The following is a 16,607-nucleotide window of genomic DNA, read 5'->3' as shown; positions in this document are numbered from 1 at the left end:
CTGTGTATGACAAGGAATATTAGAAGATGCTAAGATTCCTTGAACTGAGTGGTTTTAGTGTCTTCCTGCCTTAAAGAACTTGATTGGGAATATATCTGAAATAGCACCAAACTGATACACTCTGGAGGTCATGGTCTGCCTTTATTTTCTGACAGTTCCAAAACTCTGGGAGAAAATCTGTCTTTTTCTTTTGTCTTGTTTCAATAAAGTTAAATTAAAAAAAAAACGTTCTTCATTCTGCTTGTGTCTGGCCTTCACTCCTTAAACAAAAGGTAAATGCCCCTGTGCTTAGCCAACGAGATCAAATTCACTGTATCTAAGAGAAGCTTCCAGATGTAATGTTGAGTCCATTTGAATTCTTAGCAAAAGAAGTGCACCAAAAACATAACGCCAACAAAATTTCCGGAAACAAACGCTGTAAGCCCTCTTCTCCAAGAAGACATTTAAAAAAAATGTATTTTGTTAAATTTTAACACACCTTTCCTGAAGACCAGATGTGGTACAGATTTACATAAAAATAATATAGGGGTCCCAAAAAACAAGGCAAACGATCTGCAAACTCCAACGTAGACAACAAAACAGCAGATACAAAACGGAAGAATGTTCAAAAATGTATTGATGTCAAATACCAGACTTATTGCCCGACACAGGCCGTGTTTCGCCCAAGAAGGGCTGCGTCAAGGGCAAAAATCTCAGAGATATCATGCGTCGTAATAAATGTTATTCACATGAACCTTGAAATGTTAGGTTCTTGATAGAATAATGAGTTCTTGAAAAAACAGCAGGAAGGGTATACTAATGACGATCATCACGTGCCTTTCCTCCAGTGCTGAAAAAATGTATTTTGTTAAATTTTAACACACCTTTCCTGAAGACAAGATGCGGTACAGATTTACATAAAAATAATATATACATAAAATCCAGAAGCAAGTGAGCCACCATTTCAAAACTGTACAAGCAAGCAGACTTATTTAGACCTACCTTAGGGTGTCTTCAACCCAGTCCTCGGGACACACCTCACTAGTCAGCTTTTCAGGATAACCACAATGAACATGCATGGGACAGATTTGCAAACAATGGAGGTAGTGCCTGCACGTTTATCTTATGCCTAATGGTCTTACACATAATACGCAGGTCTAGGTGAACTGGAGAAACATGTATTTAGCAGCCATCTGGTGCCGGAGGGTGTTTTCTTGTTGAGATAAGTACATTTTACTGTTGCTCTCACAGTTAGCGTTCAAAGGCTCTGCCACTCTCCTGTGGGCCTGAAGACGTACCCAGCCCAGTGAAGAAACACCAGTGGGCATAACTGAAAAGTCTTTAGCTCAGTGACTGCTGGATGCGCTGTCTTGTTTCACAGTACTTTGCCTCTGTCACATGGTTTGTCAGGGCCAGGAGCCACTCCTTCTGCTGATCACCCATGCATAGCAGCATTGTCACTTCCTGGAACACGGAGCTTACTGACAACTGTGTGGCATGAAAATAAAAAGATTATGGAAGCAGAAACATCACCTCTTCCCCCCCCCCCCCGCCACCTAAAAAATTTTATTTAACATCCAAAAGCATCTCACCTCCTCAAAACAAAGCTTCTGGAACATGCAGATGCTGGCCTTGTTTTCCTGACCAATTTTGGCCTCGAATTTGGTGATTCCTAGTTTGGTGAATCCTACAACAGAAAGCACAGCGGGCACTAATGACACACACCTGTCTCAGTAGGATATCCGTGGTGTACTCCTACATACGGGCAGCATGGTGGTTTAAAAGTTCATTGAAGACATGTCTATTTCAGAAAGTGTTTAATACCTAGCTTTGCTTTGTTAATGGCTTTGCTTCCTGTGTGGTGGGTTGTGAGAACCTGGGGGTCTGGAGACACAGTGGATGGATGATATTTTTACTCTTTTCTTCTCTCTATGTAGCTCCTTTCTGTTGGAGGAGTGGAGGAGTAGCCTAATGGTTAGTGCAGTGGACTTTGATCCTGGGGGAACTCAGTTCGATTCCCACTGTAGCTCCTTGTGACTCTGGGCAAGTCACATAACCCTCTTGCCCCTGGTACAAAATAAGTACCGGAATATATGTAAACTGCTTTGAATGTAGTGGCAAAAACCTCAGAAAGGCGGTATATCAAGTCCCATTTCCCTTTCCCTATTTCAGATTCTACATGGAATGTTGCTGTTGCTATTTGAGATTCTGGAATGTTGCTGCTATTTGAAGATTCTACATGGAACGTTGCTACTATTGGAGATTCTAGATGGAATGTTGCTACTATTTGAGATTCTACATGGAATGTTAATGTTGCTATTCCACTAGCAACATTCCCTGTAGAAGCCTGCCCTTGCAGATCAGCAACGCGGCCGTGCAGGCTTCTGTTTCTGTAAGTCAGACGTCAGACTCACAGAAACAGAAGCTTGCGCGGCCGCATTGCTGATCTGCAAGGGCAGGCTTCTACAGGGAATGGTGCTAGTGGAGGAGTAACCTAGCGGTTATTGCAGTGGACTTTGATCCAGGAGAACCGAGTTCGATTCCCACTGCAGCTCCTTGTGACTTTGGGCAAGTCACTTAACCCTCCATTGCCCCTGGTACAAAATAAGTACCTGAATATATGTAAACCGCTTTGAATGTAGTGGCAAAAACCTCAGAAAGGCGGTATATCAAGTCCCAGTTCCCTTTCCCTTTATTTGTAATATTTTATTGTAAGCTGCTTTGATAGTTTTCCCTAAGGCATATAATCAAATAAAGTGAACCTTTAATCGTGGAGTAGCAGCTTTTTGATTAGAGCTTTGGATTACATTCCGCTGCTGCTCCTTGTGATCTTGGGCAAGTCACTTAACTCTCTGCTGTCTCAGGTACAAACATACAGTGTAATTATATAACTTGGCAGCTCAATACTATGTGCCAGTTCTATAATGGCATCTTGGTACCAAGATTCTGTTATAGAATGAGAATAAGTCGTCAACGATACGCCTACATTTACACATGACCACTTATGCCAGGTCTGTGGCTGGCATTAAGTTGGTTCACTAAGTGCGCTATGCAATGTACATAACTTATAATATTACCCCTCCCATGCTCTGCCCACATATACACCCCCCCTCACACTTACACACCATCACTCTGATGTACTACCTCACACAACAGCTTGTAGTGCATCTGGGTGTGTAAGTGGTGGTGTAATAGTTTATTTCGCTTGCTTTACCGCTTATCTCCATACAAAACTCAGCGGTTTACAATACAAAAAGCATTAATTGTAGATAAAATAAAAAAGAACTCCATAACATTAAAGTAAGCAGAAAGATAGAATCTAAAATTCAAAAGAATACAATACAAGCATCTTAAGAGAACAAAGTCGGTACACAGGACCAGTCAACTACCAACTCCTAGGACAGCCATTCCCAACTCAGTCCTCGGGGCACACCTAGTCCCACTGGGTTTTCAGGATAGCCACAATGAATATACATGAGAGATTTGCATGCAAATCTAACTCATGAATATTCATTGTGGATTATCCTGAAAACCCGATGGGACGAGGTGTGTCCTGAGGACTGGGTTAGGAATGGCTGCCCTAGGAGATTGCCTTTTGCAATTATAAGCTCTCTGGGGACAGGGTATTATTATTTATTTATTGCATTTGTATCCCACATTATCCCACCTATTTGCAGGCTCAATGTGGCTTACATAGTATTGTGAACATAGTTATTCCAATACGTTAGGTACAGTGAGTTTTGTCAAAAGGTGTAAGCTAAAGCTGAATAAATAACCAGGGTCCTCTGCAGCCCCAACAAGGTTTGAAATACATTTGGGACTATCCATTACTGGCGGTATATTCCCTCTCATTATTCATGAAACCACCTCCACCTTACCATAAAGCATCATCATCAGCGCTGCCTCCTTCCCAAACCCTTTGCCACGGTCGCTGGGCTCTACAAGAAAACAGACAGAAGGTGCTGTTGGAACCCATGATTCCTGCTGACTTATAGCGGTGGTTTTTAACACAGTCCTCAGGGACCATCTGGCTTGTCGGGTTTTCAGGATATGCACAATGAATATGCATGAGAGAGATTTGCATGCACTGCCTTAACATGCAAATCTCTCTCATGCATATTCATTGTGGACATCCTGAAAACCAGACTGGCCAGGTAAGTCCCCGAGGACTGGGATGAAAACGACTGACTTAGAGGGCACTCAGAAATAAAGGAATAGACATGATGCTTTGTGAAGGGAGTTTTATAACAGGGCAGTTAGGCAGGAAAGGAACTGGTGCACAAAATTACCCCTGCTCCGTGGCAGGAGGAATTCTGCACATCTAAGTGCCAGTAAGATTTATAAAACACACACATGCTGGTAAAAACTGCCCCCACACCACCCAGTCTCCAGCCCTGGAAACACTTCTGGGTATATCACATAGAAGAAGCCATTATGTTCTCTCAGCTGCTACTTTTGTGTGTGTGCAGCCCTGGAAAATATTATACGTGTTTATTTGACAATATAGAATGATGTTTTACACCCCCAAGTCAGTTATAAAATTACCCCAAAATTAGTGATGAAATATGTGATAAATTCCTATCACTTTCAAATTTGTTATTTCCTGGGGTATGCCTAGTCTGAACTTGCTCTAAGATGCCCTGAACTTCAAAGTATGGTGTAGTCTATAAATATAATTTGCATTGTATTGTCAGCCAGCGCCATTTTGAACCAGGCCTCAAACAGAGCAGGAATGACTGCTTCTGCTCCCATTAGACTACCAGACAGCCCCAGTAAGAATGGGAGTAGGATTGGGGGGGGGGGGGGGGGTGGAAACTTAGGGTAACATATGATGTTGTCAGCGGATGCCATATTGTAGGAGGAATGGTTATTGTAATCATGGTAGGGTACTGCGAGTGTTGGCAACTTCCTTTGCACTTGCCCCTTCAAGCTGCACTTGTGCCTGCTTCGGGCCAGGAGGAAAGGCTGTTATCCAAAATCTTTAGCCACCACATGTATTCACCAGTCTACATATTCAGCCCGCTCAAAACACACCCTACCTTCAAATCTTTGCATCCTGGTGTTCTACACATTCTAAAACCGCTATCTGTGCTATGAGGGAGTCAGTGGTATATGGCCAGGTTCTCATAAGAACACTCCCTCACTGATGAGTGAGCCACCTTAGGTTAGGTGGAGTTAACCTACTGAGCCAGAGGGGTGGGGCTCAGATAAGGAGGAGCAACTAAGCCACTAAGGTAGGCCAAGTTTATCTTGGAACCTGGATGCCATTGTAACTTTGGAACTTAGGGCTAGGCCAGGCCCAATTGTGCTGAATATTGAAGGACAGAACTTTAACTCAGACTCTAGACCAGAGACAAGAGGTTTTGTGCTGCTCTTTTTGAGAGACAGATTAGTGAACACCTGTCCAACCTTTTTCTATCGGGAGCCACATTTAATATTTTGTAACATTCAGAGAGCCAAAACAACATGCACCGTCATACTTTATCACGTTTCGTCAAATAGTGGCAAAATAAATGGTGCGCTGTCCCCTCCCCAGCCTTCACCCAGTCTCTCTCTCTCTCTTGTACCCACCAGCCATCACTCAGTCTCTCTTGCATGTATGGCCCCCCCAGTCTTCACCCAGTCTCTTTCCCCTTATCTGACTTCTGTTACAGAAGAAACAGCGGGAGTCCTGCTTCCCCACCACGACACACACAGCTCTCTGCAAGCTTGACCTGCGTAGTACTGGAAGTTAGGGTTGGCCTCACAGTTTCAAATCTGGTGAGTCTTGAAACCGCAAGATCAATCTGAACTTCTGGTTCAAGCTTACAAAAAGCTGAGTTGTGATAGGGAAGCAGGAATCCTGCTGTAAGCGCTACAAGAATTGTCATGCTACCGAGGGCCAGAAAAATGCTCTTGGTGGGCCGGATTCTGGCCCATGAACCCTAGGTTGTTTAAGCCTGGACTACTGCATGCCATGGCCCTTCAGGAGCAGGTCACGAGGAGAGTTTGTTTCTCCTCTCATGTGAAAGGAACAGGTTACTCCTCTCCCTATAAATCAATAAACGAATTTTGGTTTACTTTTAACCATTGCCTGGCTGTGATTAATCAAGGCTCCAGGTCCACCATTGCTTATGCTGCTACATGCATATGTATGTAATCTAGACATGAATATGCTGCCATTTACTCAACTAGATTCTAAAATGTTCCCCCCCCCATACTGTACCAGCAATCATGACTTCAATTTCTGCAAGTGCTGGATCCTCAGGAGTTGTGAGAAACAAGTTCACATCCCCCACCATACAGTCCTCATCCAGACACGCCTGCTCCTCCCACTTCTTCCGATCTAGCACAATAAAAGTGCATTCTGGGAAAACATGAACAAGAGAGAGAGGTTAGCGCCATTGTTCACTTTTATGTCAACAAAGGATGGAAAATGCATACAGGACTGCCCCTAGAGGAAGGACTCTAGGTGGTGACCCTGCTGGATTATTGTGTTTGTTTTTTGTAACCCGCCTAGTTAATAGGTGGGGTATAAATATTTTAAATAAATACCAAATCTCGGCAAGGCGACACTATGATTGAAGGATGGTTTGAAAGAAACTGTGATAGAAAGGGAAAGGGGAAATGGGACTTGATATACCGCCTTTTCTGAGGTTTTTGCAACTACATTCAAAGCGGTTTACATATATTCAGGTACTTATTTTATACCAGGGGCAATGGAGGGTTAAGTGACTTGCCCAGAGTCACAAGGAGCTGCCTGTGCCTGAAGTGGGAATCAAACTCAGTTCCTCAGGACCAAAGTCCACCACCCTAACCACTAGGCCACTCCTCCACTGTTGCTACTATTTGAGATTCTACATGGAATGTTGCTATTCCACTAGCAACATTCCATGTAGAAGTCGGCCCTTGCAGATCACCAATGTGGCCGCGCAGGCTTCTGCTTCTGTGAGTCTTGTGCAGGACGTCAGACTCACAGAAACAGAAGCCTGCGCAGCCTTCTACATGGAATGTTGCTAGTGGAATAGCAACATTCCATGTAGAATCTCCAATAGTAGCAACATTCCATGTAGAATCTCCAATAGTATCTATTTTATTTTTGTTACATGTGTACCCTGCGCTTTTCCACTCACGGCAGGCTCAATGCGGCTTACATGGGGCAATGGAGGGTTAAGTGACTTGCCCAGAGTCACAAGGAGCTGCAGTGGGAATTGAACTCATTTTCCCAGGATCAAAGTCCACTGCACTAACCACTAGGCTACTCCTCCACTCCAAAAAGGTGCCCACACAGTTTATGCATTAGGGCTAGAGATGGAGGAAGCGCTAATGCAGACACTGCGGACAGAGATAACAGCCCTGTTGCAGATAAAAGCCATGGTGGACTTATGCATGGACCCACTGCAACAGGAGATAAGCCACAGATGTTAATGAAAAAGTTCAAATGATTAACTACAATTAAATGTGCACCTGCAGATTAAGAGAAAATTACGTACTGCCACCTTTATCCTACATACCCTATATTTAAACCAGGAGGGTACATTAAGAGTTCACCAAAAACTGGAGCCAGTGGAACAGCAGACACGGGTTAGTTACCTGGACTTATCTGACCCTAGTATATCCTCGACAGAAATGGTGAGCTGGATAGTGTGAGGCAAGATAATAGGTCAGCTGGTGTTAACTGTTTGAGGGGTTTTCAGGGGCTTTAACCTTACAAAGGAAATTCCTTAGGACCTCATGTCATAGAAAGCAATGCAGTATTTCCCGAGGGGTGCAACTCTCCATCTATGATGACTTTTTTTACCAATGCATGTGATTTCCAGTGACAGCGCATGGGGATGTGAAAGTCTCCTGCCTCCAAGACAAAGCAAAGCGACTCACTGTCTGCATCCTCCCGCCAACTGCGCTGCATGCTGTATTCCTGCTCGAGGGTCAGGGGCTCCGAGGCAGTCAGTTTCTGCAGCATCTCTGATTTCATCCACTCATGGTACCTTTGGCAGAAGTACAAGGAAGTAAAAAAATAAAATCACATTTCTCCCAGCACAATCTGTTCAAAGTCAGATGTACACAAAAACAGCTGCAAAGGCAGAAGATGTGTTTTTCCCAACAGCTCCTGTTGCCAGTTAAAACAAATCTATTAAATGTCATTCAGTTTTGATTTCTATTTCCTTTTGAAGAAGAGGTTTGTTTAAGGATGCTGGAAGCATCTCCTAGTTGACAGCTGCATCCCCATAGCCTAAAACTGAGGTCCCCCCTATGCTGATGCCTTTTATGGCCCCCTATCAGAATTAGACTGATACACACGGACTGTGGCTGGGCAAAGAAGAAAAGACAAAATATGTAAAATTAATAAAAATAGCTGCTTTAAAGAAACTCCACAGGGACTGCTGTATTGGAAAGGGAACATTTTATTTATTTATTTTTGTTACATTTGTATCCCGCGCTTTCCCACTCATGGCAGGCTCAATGCGGCAGGCAATGGAGGGTTAAGTGACTTGCCCAGAGTCACAAGGAGCTGCCTGTGCCGGGAATGGAACTCAATTCCTCAGTTCCCCAGGACCAAAGTCCACCACCCTAACCACTAGGCCACTCCTCCACTCATTAGGTTCTTACCTTGGTAATTTGTTTTCCTTTAGTCATAGCTGATGAATCCATTATGGTTTTGAGTGCTCTCTATCTCCCCCTGCTGGTTGATGGACACAACCCATACGTAATGGATTCATCTGCTTGATGACAAGGAAAGCCAATGCATGCATAAAAACAGAACAAAGTAGCAAATGGAGATGTTAGGTCCATCTGGTCTACCCAATTAAGAGAAGCTGGATTTTCCTCAAAACCAAAAGGATGCTTGACTGCATAGAAAGAGGCATAACCAGGAGAAGGAAGGAGGATGTTAATGCCCCTGTACAAGTCATTGGTAAGGCCCCACTTGGAGTACTGTATTCAGTTTTGCAGTCCATATCTTGCCAAGGACATAAAAGATTTGAAGCAGTTCAGAAGAAGGCGACAAAACGGTATGGAGTCTGCACTAAAGACATAAGAGAAGAGACCTGAACCCTACCCTAGAGGAGAGGAGAGGCAAGGGAGACATAATATAGATGTTTAAATATACACAAAGATGGGGAAGCTGTAGAACTAGAGGGTAAGAAATGAAGTTGCAAAGAGGTAAGAGTAATATGGGAAAGGAAAGGGGATGGGATTTGATATTTGTACCTGAGGCAATGGAGGGTTAATAGGTACCGTATTTTTTGGACTATAAGACGCAATTTTTTCCTCAAAAATTTGGGAGGAAAATGGGGGGTGCGTCTTATAGTCCGGAGGTAGAGAAATTTAGCAGGCCACTCTCCCTCTGAGTTTGGGATCGCCCGCCCTCCCTCCTGCCGAGTTCCGAGATCGCCCTCCCACCGAGTTCCGAGATCCCATGCCCTCCCTCCCTCTGAGGTCTAAAAGTAATTTTACCTAGTCGGGGCTGCAGCAAAAAGCAAGCAGGCTCAGCACGTCACTCTTCACTTCTGTCTCTCTCAGCTCTGGTCCCACCCTCAGGTCCCGCCTTCATTTCCTGTTTGAGGGCGGGACCAGAGAGCCGAGAGAGACAGAAGGGAAGAGTGACGTGCTGAGCCTGCTTGCTTTTCGCTGCAGCCCCGACTAGGTAAAATTACTTTTAGAACTCAGAGGGCATGAGGGCAGGGGATCTCGGAACTCGGCGGGGCGGGAGGGAGATCCCGAACTCGGAGGGAGGGATTCGGACAAGATGCACCGGAGCATCTAGGTTTTAGAGGAGGAAAAAGGTGCGTCTTATAGTCCGAATTTTTTTTTTCCTATTTCCCTCCTCTAAAACCTAGGTGCGTCTTATGGTCCAGTGCGTCTTATAGTCCGAAAAATACGGTAATACTTTTTCACAGAAAGGGTGGCGGCAGGGACAAAAATAGTGATCTGTCAAAGAGGTGTGAGAAAATCTACCCACAAAAGGATCCCTATAAAGCAAGAAGGTAGAATCAAGGTGAAACTAAAATGACTCGCATTCCAAAAAAGGTATCAAGGGTGTATGGAACTGGCGATCGCCTTTACGGTACTATGTAAGCCACATTGAGCCTGCAATTAGGTGGGAAAATGTGGGATACAAATGTAACAAATAAATAAAAAACCTACACTGAGGAACCCTAAGCAAACGCAGAGGAGATAACACACACGTTCTGCAAAGAGTGGCAGGTACAATCCTCGCCGCTCTACTGGCAAACTGGATGGCCCATACTGAATCTGCCATCATTTACTACACTACTATGCCCTCTCAAGGACTATCACTAATCACACCTTCTCCAAAAGACATTACATGATATGATATCCTTAAGCGAGCCTTCTCCAGAGTAGCCCCCACACTCTGGAATGCATTGCCTGAAAGGCTCAGCTTAACACAAGACTATCTCTACTTCAGGAAGCAGGTGAAAGCTTGGCTCTTCAACCAAGCCTTTAATGGAAGAAGTAACTAACTTGTTAGTCTCACTCACACACACAAGGAGTGACACGGGCTGCACATACTGCAGAAGGACATGTTTACCCACTCCTACTCTAGCTAATATTTAACCATCACTCTGATCTCATGTGCACCTTTCGTTAAAATAGTCACCTTATTTTCTAACTGCTCTTACTCCCTTACCTATCTATATGTTAACCATCTCTCTGACCTCATTTGCAACTTTAAAATTAGTCACCTTACTTTCTAACTCTTCTTACTCTCTTACCTAATATAATAATTTGCTCCTCCAACATTCCAAAGTGTCTCACTGGGATCGTAACCACCTGCTGACGTCACTCCTCCAATGTTCTCTGTACCCCCTCCCTCCCAGTTCCATGGGACCCTGGAGCTGGGAGGGAGGGACAGAGGAAGGGGGGACCCTGGAAATGGGAGGGAGGGAGGGAGGGAGGGAGGGGGACACTGGAACTCGGAGGGAGGTGGAGGGGGCAGGGGAGAGATGCTGAACATGGATGGATGGAGGGGGCAGGGCACAGAGGACGTTGCCTGCATATGGATGAATGCAGGGGAGAGAGCATAATGCAGGGGAGGGAGGGGACCCTGAAAGTTGGAGGGAGGCAGGGAGGGGATGACCCTGGAACTCAGAGGCAGGGAGGGAGGGGGGACCCTGGAACTGGGAGGGAGGGGGGGCCCTGGCACACACTCTCATGCTCACACACACATTCTCTCTCTCTCACAGACACACTCGCACCCAGTCCCACTCTCTCTCTCACACACATACTCTCTCAAACATACACACTCTGAGGAAAACCTTGTTAGCGCCCGTTTCATTTGTGTCAGAAACGGGCCTTTTTTACTAGTCTATCTATATGTTCCATCTTTGCTTATACTCTTCACTGTCAATTAAAATGTTCTATCATGTATTGTGTTGACATGCTAAGTAGTGTACTATGACACACTTTGTATTGTTATTTGAATATTTTTACTGCTGTAATTGCCTATTGCTCATGTTTGATCGATCCTTGAGTGAATTCCTTCAAAAAGGTGGTAAATAAATCCTAATAAATAAAAGAAAAAAAATACGTATGTCTCAATGAAGAGGAACCTCAAATCCTTAAAATATTGCAAGAATCGGTTCAGTACTATCAGGTTACCTGATCTTATCGAGAAGAGGTCTCAGCCAAGGTTTCCACCTTAGAGTCAACTTCTCAAACATCAGCAGTACGGATAAACAAGGCTTTGGTGTGTGTATCAGATTTAGCTGGTATCAGTTCAAGCCATTCTATACCTGGGAACGTGGTGCAAGGCATAGGGCACCAGGGCAACCAGCTTTCCCTGCAGCACTGTGTCCTCATTAATCCTCATGGTTTCCAGCCTAAACAGAAAACAACAGTCTCTGAAATGTTTTCAGGGGTGGAAACGGCACTGTGGATCCCAAACCACGCACATCATCCCCCGGATTCTATATCTAGTGCCTAGATTTGCGTGCAATTTGAGTAATCAGCCCTTAACTATAAATAATTGGGTGCTAACAACAAAATATTGAAGTTAATTGGCACTCATTAAAATTTGCATGTGAATCTGTCTGTGTGCTATTCTATAAGGTAGTATTACAGTAATATATAGGCATACATCTAATTAAAGATGTGAACGGAGTAAATAGTCAAATTACTTCAAATATACTCAGCTTCAATTATATCCTCATTATACCCTCATTATAGCTAAACATTCAGAGGCATTTATTATAGGATCATCAGATTAGCGTACCAACCTCTACAATGGCTATTATGAGCCAAGCTTCTTGAAGAGAGGCGGTATCGAAATCCTCATCAATCCTAATTCTATAATGAGGGTGATATATTGGGTCTCCACCGTTCACTATCTAATGTTGCTGAAAAGCTAAGTATTAACTTGGAACTTAAAGATAGAATTGGAAAGACTGAGATAAATGATACAAAAAAACGTCATAATGAAAAAATAAGTACAAAAATGTATAGAATTAGGATTGATGAGGATTTCGATACCGCCTCTCTTGAAGATGCTTGGCTCATAATAGCCATTGTAGAGGTGGTACGCTAATCTGATGAACCTATAATAAATGCCCCTGAATGTTTAGCTATAATGAGGGTATAATGAGGATATAATTGAAGCTGATTCTATAAGGTATGGCACCTAACTCTACTAATGTACTTTTTAGAAATACTTTGGGCCACAAACGATCCCTACCTAGGGACCACACAATCCCCTGATAGGCGCTACAAAGAGAGTCGGGCAAAAGACAGACACATCTGTACAACCAAAAGAGATGACAATTTCATTAATTTGACACAGACAAGTCTGTACAACAAAAAAGCAGTGGCAATTCCATTAATTTGATATTTCTTTTTGGCTACCAAGTTACTACTTTGTTTTAACATGCTACTTTGTTCTGGTACGCACACAAATTGTAACAATATTCACTCGATTAATGTAACGGTTTGAGGGGTTTTGAGTTTCAAATTGTTTCAACCTCTTTCCAACCTGGATTTGTTCTCGGCCTAGAACTTAAAAGGTTAAGCAGAGTATAAATGCCAACACTGAATTAAATTAAGTTAGTGTGTAACTCAAAAGGGGGCGTGGCCATGGGCATGTCAGGAGCATTCCAAAATGTTGTGCAAATAGAGAATACAGCCTCAGCCTGCCTAACCTGGATGCTAGCATTTACACCAGGGGCGTAGCCAGACCTCGGCGGGAGGGGGGGGGGCCAGAGCCTGAGGTGGGGGGCACTGTTTAGTTGCCTCCCCCTGCCACTTTGGCCCCCGCCACTGCCGCAACCGGAACCCCCCCCCCCCCCACCGCCGCTCGCCCACCGCTGCACCAGGTACCTTGTTTGCTGGTGGGGGGGGGGGGGGGGGGGGGTCCCCAATCCCCGCCAGCCAAAGAGTCTTCTTCAGCACCGGTCGACTCCGGCGCCTTTGTGGTGTGATCTGTTTCTGACGCCTTACGTCCTGCACCATGCATGTAGACCCATGCAGGACGTAAGGCGTCAGAAACAGATGATCACACCACGAAGGCGCCAGAGTCGACCGACGCTGAAGAAGACTGTTCGGCTGGCGGGGATTGGGGACCCCCACCAGCAAACAAGGTACCTGATGTGGCGGTGGGTGGGTGGCAGTGGTGGGGGGGGGGCAAATGTAGAGGGGACCAGGGCATTATCTGTGGGGGCCCATGGCCCCACGTAGCTACGCCCCTGATTTACACCAAGTTTCAGCAGGCGTAAGTCTGGTGCAAGTATTGGCACTAAGTGTGATTCTATAAAGGGGACGTACGCTTTATAGAGTCACAGCGCCAATTTTTTCTGACACAGAATTTTGAGTGCCATTTATATATTTCTCTCCAACATGACCATATACAAATGAAAATTGGGGTATTTCTTAACTGATACAAATTAATAGAATATAATGCATATGTTTTATTGGAAAACTTGAAAAAAAGACAGGTGTTCATTAAGAGGTGTTGAACAATTTGGGTTGGACTAAAGATCTGTCAAAGACCAGTGTCCTATCTTTGGGTCACAAGTATTCCAAAAGACATAAATTACAATACATTACATACTGCTTACCCCCAGGGATAAGAAGTGGCATTCCCCAATCCCCAGGTCTACCTTAAAAATGGTTTATGGACTTTCCCTCCAAAAACTTGTCTAAACCCAGCTACACTAACTGCTTTTACCACTTCATCTGATAATGAATCCCAGAGCTTAATTATGCATTCAGTGAAAAAAAATATTCTGTCCTTCTTTGTTTTAAATGTACTACTTTACAACTTCGTGGCATGTCCCCTAGACTTTGTACTTTTCAAAAGAGTAACCATTCAATTTGTGTTTACGCATCCCATTTCATTCAGGATTTTATAGACTTCTATCATATCTCCCTTCAGCTGTCTCTTGGGGGGGGGGGGGGGTCTAAGTGTCGTTATAGAATAGTAGCACAACGCTGTACTGGTTACCCACTTACAACTGGTCAATGGTTCCCAAACCTGTCCTGGGGGGGGGGGGGGGGGGGGGGGGTTCCCAGCCAGTCAGGTTTCTGGATCTCCACAGCGAATATTCATGAGAGAGATTTGCATCCATTGGAAATTAAAAATAACCTTTCGGCTGAAACCAAAATTGGACAGAGAAAGGATTTGGGGCTGGTTTCTGTGCTGAAATTTGGATGATGCCCCCAAAATGTTCTGGTCCCCTTTCCCCACTTATATGGTCTGTGCCAGAGCCGGTGGTTGGGAGGAGGGGCTGGTGGTTGGGAGGTGAGGATAGTGCTGGGCAGACTTATACGGTCTGTGCCAGAGCCGGTGGTTGGGAGGCGGGGATAGTGCTGGGCAGACTTATACGGTCTGTGCCCTGAAGAGCACAGGTACAAATCAAAGTAGGGTATACACAAAAAGCAGCAAATATGAGTTAACTTGTTGGGCAGACTGGATGGACTGGATGGACCGTGCAGGTCTTTTTCTGCCGTCATCTACTATGTTACTATGTTATCCTTTGACTCACAAAATAAGCAGGCAGCCTCCAACCAGATACAAGGATGATGAACATCCTAGTGGGGCCTTCAGCCTTATAGTCTCCTTAATTTTTAGACCCCTAGCTTGCAGTCTCCCTAAACACATTTTTATAAGTAAACTCAAAAACTGTGATCATCACACAAACACCCTATAATAATGCAGGTTAAAGCACAGGAAAGAGATAACCCGTGCAAATCTATCTCATGCAGATTCCTTGAACATAAAAAACTCAGATGACTAATTCAACTATATAACAACCTATAACCTTATATTCATAATTACAAATAACATTTCAAAACTACTTCCTTAGCCTCTTACTTTGGTTAGGCATACCCCATGGTACTCATCAGCAGCCTGCACACCTGCATCGCTTTCACAAAACTAAGGATTTTTCGGCAGCAGAGAAGCATATTGTGAAGAATTATACTGACATTTGGATATTATCACTGCGGGGAGTGGGTGTAGTTTTGAAAAGTTTGTAATTATATTGTTTAATAAAGGTGGTATGTTTAAACAGTGGGAATGAGAAGCTGAATGAAAGATTATAGTAGGTAGTTATATCGCTGAATTAGTACTACTACTATATAGCATTTTTATAGCGCTACAAAGCGTACGCAGCGCTGCACAAACACAGAAGACAGTCCCTGCTCAAAGAGCTTACAATCTAATCGACAAAAAATAAAATAAAGTAAGCAAATCAATTCAATTAATGTGAACGGGAAGGAAGAGAGGAGGGTAGGTGGAGGCGAGTGGTTACGAGTCAAAAGCAATGTTAAAGAGGTGGGCTTTCAGTCTAGATTTAAAGGTGGCTAAGGATGGGGCAAGACGTAGGGGCTCAGGAAGTTTATTCCAGGCATAGGGTGCAGCGAGACAGAAGGCGCGAAGTCTGGAGTTGGCAGTAATGGAGAAGGGAACAGATAAGAAGGGTGTAGGGAAGGACGAGTGTGGAGAGATACTGGGGAGCAGCAGAGTGAGTACATTTATAGGTTAGTAGAAGAAGTTTGAACAGGATGCGAAAATGGATAGGGAGCCAGTGAAGGGTCTTGAGGAGAGGGGTAGTATGAGTAAAGCGACCCTGGCGGAAGATGAGACGGGCAGCAGAGTTTTGAACCGACTGGAGTCATCTGATTTTTTTTATGTTTAAAGAATTTTGACTAAATGTTGAATATTTAGCCCTGTTTGTATATTTCTGCAGATTCCTTGCGGCTGTGTTGAAAATCCAACTGGAGGGGATGAGAAGAAGGGACCAAGGACTGGGTTAACGTATATACTAACGATTCTCCAACTTCTCCGAGTTTGAGGGGGCGTCAGAACCTATTGTTATACAATAGCTGCAGGCGGTCTTTGCTGCCCTAGGCAACCGCCTAGTCTTGGGCCAGGCAAACTAGACCACGCCACCAGGCCTGTCTGAGACCTCCATGAACTTAACATAGCACATTATACTTTTCCTTAAATGGAGTAATGTGTCGACACAGTGACCCTCCCCCTAGCCCTGCGACCCTTTCCCTTTTATCCTTACCGGCTCCGTGCAACAGCCCACCCAAGCTTTAATCGACCTCACCCCGGCACGAGGCTTCCAAAGCCGAACAGATGTACAAGCGCTCCACCCCCAAGCCCCCAGCATCCAATCCGCGCGTCCGCA

General features: G+C 44.4%; 1 protein-coding gene across 4 annotated transcripts; it reads right to left on the bottom strand.

Annotated features, from left to right (window-relative positions):
• Positions 1–628: 628 nt before the first annotated feature.
• Positions 629–16,572, bottom strand: NAT9 (N-acetyltransferase 9 (putative)). 4 transcript variants are annotated; one of them, XM_030206341.1, is made up of 7 exons: positions 16,485–16,572; positions 11,715–11,801; positions 7,837–7,946; positions 6,185–6,325; positions 3,858–3,917; positions 1,572–1,666; positions 629–1,467 (listed from the first exon to the last, which is right to left on the bottom strand). In XM_030206341.1, the coding sequence occupies exons 2-7, from the start codon at positions 11,789–11,791 to the stop codon at positions 1,321–1,323; spliced, it is 630 nt and encodes a 209-aa protein (XP_030062201.1). In that variant the 5' UTR covers positions 11,792–11,801; positions 16,485–16,572; the 3' UTR covers positions 629–1,320. The 4 variants fall into 4 exon arrangements, with proteins under 4 accessions (XP_030062201.1, XP_030062203.1, XP_030062202.1 ...); XM_030206343.1 differs by lacking the exon at positions 11,715–11,801 and having other exon boundaries at positions 16,485–16,547; XM_030206342.1 differs by lacking the exons at positions 11,715–11,801; positions 16,485–16,572 and adding an exon at positions 11,581–11,702.
• Positions 16,573–16,607: the final 35 nt, after the last annotated feature.

Source organism: Microcaecilia unicolor, chromosome 6 (genome assembly GCF_901765095.1).
Source record: "Microcaecilia unicolor chromosome 6, aMicUni1.1, whole genome shotgun sequence".
In the NCBI taxonomy this organism is placed as follows: Eukaryota; Metazoa; Chordata; class Amphibia; order Gymnophiona; family Siphonopidae; genus Microcaecilia; species Microcaecilia unicolor.
This window is presented reverse-complemented; position numbering and strand designations above follow the sequence as displayed.

Bases quoted from the DNA above. Each gene is read 5' to 3' on its own strand.
- NAT9 (XM_030206341.1), bottom strand. From the start codon at position 11,791: ATGAGGATTAATGAGGACACAGTGCTGCAGGGAAAGCTGGTTGCCCTG. The intron at 6,326-7,836 runs GTGAGTCGCTTT...ATGTTTTCCCAG, and splicing joins TTGGCGGGAGGATGCAGACA to AATGCACTTTTATTGTGCTA. The intron at 3,918-6,184 runs GTACAGTATGGG...GTTTTCTTGTAG, and splicing joins AATTGAAGTCATGATTGCTG to AGCCCAGCGACCGTGGCAAA.